At 41.6% G+C, this 7,459-nt stretch overlaps 1 protein-coding gene across 1 annotated transcript in view; it reads left to right on the top strand.

Annotated features, from left to right (window-relative positions):
* The window catches only part of KLHL29 (kelch like family member 29), a 356,805-nt gene that overhangs the window by 296,236 nt on the left and 53,110 nt on the right, over positions 1-7,459 (top strand). The window contains exon 8 of the mRNA XM_026844878.1: positions 1,850-2,049. Coding sequence (XP_026700679.1) covers positions 1,850-2,049 — 200 coding nt within the window. The remainder of the gene's footprint in view (positions 1-1,849; positions 2,050-7,459) is intronic.

Genomic DNA, 7,459 nt, shown 5'->3' with positions numbered 1-7,459 from the left:
CACCAAACACCTTGCACAAAACCTACCGAATGAGGCCCGTGTACAGCAAGGGAGTAAGAGCCACGGCCGCGGTGCCCTATGGAGGCAGCACGTCCAGACGGATTCGGGAAGGGGAGAAATCTTGGGTAAATTCAGGGGGGAAGGGGGGGGGTGTTGGGTTTTTTTTCCTCTTGTTTTCGTTAAAGACTCTCAGCGATCACCACTGGGGCCTCTTCGACAGCCCCCGAGCACCGCGGGGCACCTGCGCCGGCGGGCCCTGGGCGCACGCAGCGCTCCGACGGCGGAAGCACAGGCACCCCCCCTTCCCCGCGCCTTGCTGCTTTCAGCCCCGTATGGGATGCTGAATGAGGACTGGTATCTGGCTTTTCCTGTCTTGTCGAGATGAGGACAAGTAACTGAACACAGAGAGGAGCAACAAGAATTTGGGAAGAAAACCGAACCTCGTATGTTGTTTATTTTTCCTCCATTATAGTAGTAGAGGTCTGACCATCACCTTTTAGGCAGCTTTGTGAATGCAAGAGGTTGGTAGTGCTCTTACTCATGCTTAAATTGGCATTGCCTGTGAATAGTGCTGCTTTGGCCAGTCCATATAAGTCACGCAACATATTCTGTCGGTTTTGTGTCAATTGTGCAATGGCTTTTGCAAGTACTCTAGCAGAATTGGAACGAGCAGACGTTGACTGTCCAGTGACTAGAAGTTCATGTTTCTTTGAGAAGGTGCTGGATGGTCCTAACCATTAAAAGAGTTTATTTTCTTACTCCAACAGATTTCCCCTCCCCTCCTTGATGTTACCAAATTTATCATCACTTTTGTCTTTCAGGTGTAACCTGTCTTTAGTGTTGCAGACACATCAGCCAACCATGCATTAAGAACTGGGCCCTTACTTTAATTCAGTATAATTTTCTTTTTGTCCAATAATTTCACAAGCACTAATCCACACTTCAAATGCAGGAGATACTTTGATCCCCAAATTGTTCAGCACTTCATGCAGGAAAAACCGTAGGCCACAGTCATGAAACTCCTAGAGGATGGCTGCTGGCTTCCTGTGGCAGAGCTGGTTGTTGTTTTCCCCCCTCTCCCTTCTTTGCTCTAACCATTTTGTCTGTCTATCTTGTCTTGTATTCAGTTTTCAAAGCAATTGCCATGAAGGGCTTCCTTTTTTTTAGTGCCTAAAAGGGAACAATAGATTTTTAGTATAAGCATATATGTATTTTTTATATGACACCCTGTATATACATATCATATTTATACTTTAATATAACATGCTGCGAAGTTCACGCTAAACAGAAATTAATACTTATTATTGTTATTTTTTATGAAAAGGTCTTTAAATGTATCTTTAAATGCACATGACATTTAAAATTATTCCAGTGCTGGATTCCTGAAAAAGTAGATGACCTTTTCTCTTGAAATTGGAGAGTGTTTTTTCCTTAACAGTTATATTATGCACAGAAGATGAGATGTTAACCAAGATGTTAAAATGTATTGTTTCCCTTTGAAAGCTAATCCTGTTCCTCATTTTCATTAATGTTGGCTCATTCATTTTTCTTTTTCTTTCTTTCTTTCTATCCTTTCCTTTCCTTTTCTTTTGCAACTGTTTTTGCATGAAAATGCAGAGTAGCAATAAACTGATTTTGCGTAAGACTTGCTTTAAGACTCTTCTCTTTCAGATCCAGTTAAAGTTTTTAAGTTCAGTTATTTTAAAATTCATATTCTTCAGTTCCGTAAACAAAAATAATGGAGAAATATAATGAGGTGCAAAGCGATTTTCTAGCCCTCACTAATCAATAAATGCCAACAAAAGGGGGATGGTGTAATGTCCGTAATTTAATTGTCTGCTGTTACTAGGTCACCACGAGACAGTAGCAGAAGCGGGGAGAAGCTGGAATTGGCCATGTCCAACCTCACTGCGGATGTCCTGGAATTACTCCTGGAGTTTGTTTATACAGGTTCTTTGATCATAGATTCAGCCAATGCAAAAACTCTACTGGAAGCTGCCAGCAAGTTCCAGTTTCATACTTTCTGTAAAGTCTGCGTTTCGTTTCTAGGTAAGAATCACTCCATCTCATCTAGTGCAGTTTTAAGATCTTATTTTAAGGTTTGTAAGCTTTTCTTCTAACAACTCTTAAAAGATAATTAGGAAATGTGAGATTAAACGTAATAAAATAAAAACCAAGTATTTGTTTGTGTTAAGATTTGAATTTAAAATTCTGACACAGTGGCAAGTGGGAAATGATCTAGAGAATTGTAACCTGTTGTTTGAGTAACACATCTTGGATAGACTTTTTTCTCGAATCTTGGTTCATACTTGATATCACGATAATACTTGGTTTCCCAGAGGTTGATCACTGCACAGATACCAGGCTGTAATGCATTGGTTGCTTATAACTGACAGCAAATGGTGGGTGCTACACCAGGCCAGCTTGGTCAAGCACTGAAAGAGTTGGAGGTGGACTCCCACAGAGGAGTCAGGATCTGCAGCTTTCTTGCATCCATGAGAAAGTCTTTCACACGTCCAATGTTCTTGTAAATAAGATCTGACTGAACTACTCCAAGTTGAATGTTTGCAGGGTTTGTTCTTTCACTATGGTCTGATGGTTGTGTCATCATTAATGGTAGATGGGAATGAAAGGTTGCTGTGCCCTCCCTTGGTAACTGGTGTGCATGGGGAGCGTTTGCCCCAGCAAGGGTGTCCGGATCAACATCATCACCAGTGCCTCTGTTCTTCCTCTCATGGCCACATGCAAAGTCCTTTCTTCTTGTCTGAAGCCCCATGTCATCCTGCTCTGTGCATTTTCTATATATTTTCCAATACAGACTGTTGCAAAACAGTCCAAGGTGACCAGCTCTGTTAACTAAGCTTTACTAGTCTGAACTGGAACCATCCAGCCCCATTTTGTCATGGCAGAACAGGAACCAGAGCTGGAGATCAAATGAAGCACATGTTGGTTCAAATTCCCGCCTGTATCACATGCCACTCCTTCACTAACATGGCTATAATATCAGTTAAGGAGACAGTAATAATTTTCAAATTATTAACACAGACTTATTAATACAAAAAGTGTGAGCTTGATCTTATTATGAGTTACTTCCCACATCCAAATTCCAAGTATCTTTTTTGAACATCTATTCAGGCTCCCTCAACTTGGTATGGAAGATGTCATTCACTCTGGATCCTAAATATATCTTCAACACACGAATGATAGTTTTTTCTTGGACAAATCACATTTAAAATTGGCATCTAGAATTACAGAGTGTGGAAGATGAGAGTTTAGAAAATGTGGCACTCATTTAAAGAAAAAAACAAAAAACAAAAAACAAACTCAAATGAGTCCAGTTTACTGCTGAGTTAATTTTTACTGCTAAGATGACCTGCTGGTAAGATGAGTGGTGTGACTAGGCTGGTACAATGCAGGCATCAGTAAGGATCTGTGATGTTGTGTTCTTCTCTTCTTTCCAGATTTTTATATGTCACTTGTTTAAAAGTCTGTTCTGAAATGGTGGGAAATGGGGAAATGAAATCTATGCTTTGCAATCCCACTGTGTTGGCTGTGCAACTTGAGTGAGGGCTCTGGTTCTGGCATTGCTTTGCCCCGGCTTCCCTTGATCACTTTTAATGTCATTAGATCTTACTGCCTTTCAAGGAACAGGAGATGTGTTTAAGTTGTGCTATCTCTAAAGATTCAGCCACAAAACTAAAATACATTTATTTCACTAAATCAATGTGAGATTTCTCTTTTCCGATAGTTAATATTTGAATTCAGTGAACCATGTTATGGTATGAAATAGTAGAGTTGGTTATACGTTTAGTGATATATGGGGAGTCGCTAGAATTTTGTATTCTCATTTGGAGAATTCATGGAGTGTAATTGCTTATTTTTATTTATAGCTGTGACTGGATTGCTGTACAGAGATAGTAGAGCATTTGCCATCTAAAAAGTTTAGGGAAAGGTATTTTGTCTTCTCTGTGCCTGTGTTTTTTCATCCCAGCCACCTCTGCTCCTGAGATAGCAAAAATATGATAAAAATCTGGGTTTTTTTCCAGGGTTTCTGGAGGATTCATCAGTATAAAGAGCAATTCTTTCCTATCAGTGGCCACGTCTAAATAGTGAGAGAAGTGGAGGGAAGTCCAAAGAGTCCCAAAGAAGTAAAAGCCCCAAATTAATAGGTCTGTTCAGCACAGCACAGCACTGCACCATCTCAGAGGAAATTCAGGTCATCCTTGCTCAGGTGTGAAGTTCCAGCAGGGTCCTAACTGGTTGATGTCCAGGCAGCTCTTGTGTCTCTATCCTGGGCCTCTCAGCAGTGTTGGGTAGAGGCCCCGCAAATCTACTTGCACTTTCTGGTGAAACATGCTGCAAAATGTGTCAGGAAAATCATTTCATTTCAACAGGAGATTTCTTAACCAGCTTCACTGGGCTAATTATAGCCATGTTCTCTCTCTCCCCCACATGCTGTCTCCTCTGCTTTTGTCTAGACCATGAGAAATTACAACAGTTTTATGCCGACTGATGCAGTGATGCTGACAAGTTCGTGCTAGCGCCATATGATAGCCGGGCAAATGTTTGCAAACTGGTCAGGACATCATAGGTATTTCCTCCACCCATATGGCTGAAGAGGTGTTTTTTTTTCGTTTTTTAAATATTTGGTTTATACTATCATCACTGTCATGGCTCAAATCGGGTTTGAGGTGATTCATCAGTATCATGGTTTGGATCTGTGATGCAGGGACCCCCATCACAGGAGTGAACTAATTCTGAGCTTGTACTTCAGCCTGCTGCTGATAACATAAAAGTACTCTTCCTTAAGTCTAAAGAAGATGGCGGAACCTGTTAGATTCATGAAGCACAACAGGAAAGAGCAGGTGCTAGAATTTTTTTAGTCTCCCGGGCAAAGGGCACAAAGACAAAGTTTGCAAAGGGTATGAGAGGGAGGCATGAGAAAAACTGCATGACAGACCAGCAGTGAGACCTGCATGAACAGACATAGGCATCTGAGGAAAGAAGAGGCCTTTATGGTCCTTATGAATTCCAGAGAAAGTATTGTGAGTAATTTTTTGTGCATCCAAGGTGGAGAACCACGCTGCCCAGCACTGGAGAAACTGAATCATCTCCTATCTGGAGACAGGAAAAATGAGGAACACACTCACAGGGGAAGTGAAATCTTTTGAATGATGAATGGATCTGGAAGACTTCCACCTATCTCCCATCTTCACATGCTTTTGACACTAGTGGAGATACCTGCAGAATAAGATCCCCATCAGAATGTACACAGAGTATGATGAGGCAATGCACTTTTTATATTAATTTTAGTGATATCCAAGTCATCATCTAGAAAGTATCTCTAAGTGAAAATAGAGTATTTAATGCACACAGAGGGGGTTTACATCAACCACTGAGCTTCCATCATACTGTTACCACAATCTCGCTGAATAATCCTTCCTACATACCATCTAGCTCTGGCTTTATCTCAAGTCGTCCCACCCCCATAAGTGCGGCCTTAACAGTCTGCCTGGCTGATTATCTCGTGGTGACTCTGCACAGGATCCGATTTCGAAATCACATCTAACAAAAGTGGAGAATACCAGCTGCTGATCTGCAATATTTTTGGCATACATAGAAACAAATATGCTACCCAGCACTATCTCAAAACAGTGAGAACCTACTAGATTACATTTGATATCCTCAAAGTCCACTCATAAGCCTGTTATAAATTGTCCTTGAGCACTGGGAATGGCTTAGTAGTCAGCAGTCCTGTTCTGAATAGGCTCAAGGTGAAACTACCACAAAAATGTGTTGTTACAAGTCCAGTGTCACTGTGGCAAGAAGTGGCAATTATTGTAAACATGTCAGTGTCCAAAGAAAAACAGCTCAGGAGCAGATGGAACAGAACTGTCCCTTACATGTCTTTGTCATGGCAGCATCCAGAAGTTCCCCCTGAATGCAGTCACTTGGGATGGGCTATATTATATAGCAGAAGACCATATCTAAGTAGTCGTGTAGGCTCCCTTTATGGTCGGTGAAGAGTAACAGGCATTGGTAGGGCACAGTTATCATCCTGAAGTCGTTATCCAAAATATTACCAAATTAATCCAAAATATTACAGATTGCTTCTTAAATTAATTGTTTACGAGTGTACAAGGATACTGTGATTGCTCAGTTGCACTGTAGGCAGCTGAAGTCAAGAGAGATAATTTGCCCTCAAATTTTGAGTCAGAGGTGAAAAATGGAGGGTACCTTTTTTCTGTTCACAGGATAGAGATTTTCTTTACCTCCTATAGCTGTTGCCCCAGCCTCTCTCTTGCTCACCTGCAGTGACTCCTTCTAGTTCACATGCCAGCCCTCATCTTAAAAATCTATCACTGTGCTCACCTTGCTGTGGTGCTCATCACATCAAAAATGATGAAGTGCAAAGAAGTGTGTCACCAGCCTCCTGAAGGTACCCCAGACTGTATCTCCCTGGGACTCTCTGAATGGCTTTACGATGCTTGCTGCATCTGACAGGGATAACATAATTTGGGTCTGCCACTGAGCGGTTTCTCAAGGAAGACAAAGGAGTGAAGCTCAAAGGGACAAGGCGAAACTGCTTGGACAACAGTGCACAGGGCTACATCAGTCACTCAGCATTGTTAGAGGTAGAAAACCTGTCAAGATCAGAAGAAGCCAGTCGTGACCAGTGCTTTCTCTGCCCCATACCACAGTCTTATCTGGAAATGGTATGGGAATCTCTCCTGATAGAGGTGGAAACAGTCCCTTGAAAGCCAAGACTCATTCTTGCAATTCGTTTTCATCGTGTGCTAGTAAAAGGCTGCTGAATGAGTCAAACTAGATTATTACCTTTATTATAAACCCTGTGAGGATAAGGTGGAGCCGTGTCAGATTTGTCTTTGACTTGAGAGTTTGCCAAGTGGTGGTGAGAGTTTTGAGCTCTGTTAGGTGATTGTTTTACCCTCGACTGTATGTATACATGAAACTGTGCCAACACACAGAACCAAGGAACCTGGAAGAGGTTTTTAGTTCTTTTTTTTTTTTTTTTGTAAAAGAAGAAATTTTGGGAGCTTTGTACTTCATAGCTATCAGTTTGCAGCCTGGCTCTGGGCAGCCTTTGAGTGACAAAATCTACTGACAGCAAATAGTGCTGCTGCTCCTGTCTGCTAGAGGAAATGGGCTCCTTGGAGTCAGTACAATCAACTGATGCGAAATGGGATAGCCTGGTTTCAAGACTGCTGGATCTGTAAAAGAAAATAAAAAGGGGAGGGGAAATCTGTTGGAGTAAGAAAATAAACTCTTTTAATGGTTAGGACCATCCAGCACCTTCTCAAAGAAACATGAACTTCTAGTCACTGGACAGTCAACGTCTGCTCGTTCCAATTCTGCTAGAGTACTTGCAAAAGCCATTGCACAATTGACACAAAACCGACAGAATATGTTGCGTGACTTATATGGACTGGCCAAAGCA

This window comes from Athene cunicularia (genome assembly GCF_003259725.1).
Source record: "Athene cunicularia isolate RWA chromosome 3 unlocalized genomic scaffold, athCun1 chr3_part1, whole genome shotgun sequence".
NCBI lineage: Eukaryota > Metazoa > Chordata > Aves > Strigiformes > Strigidae > Athene > Athene cunicularia.
This window is presented reverse-complemented; position numbering and strand designations above follow the sequence as displayed.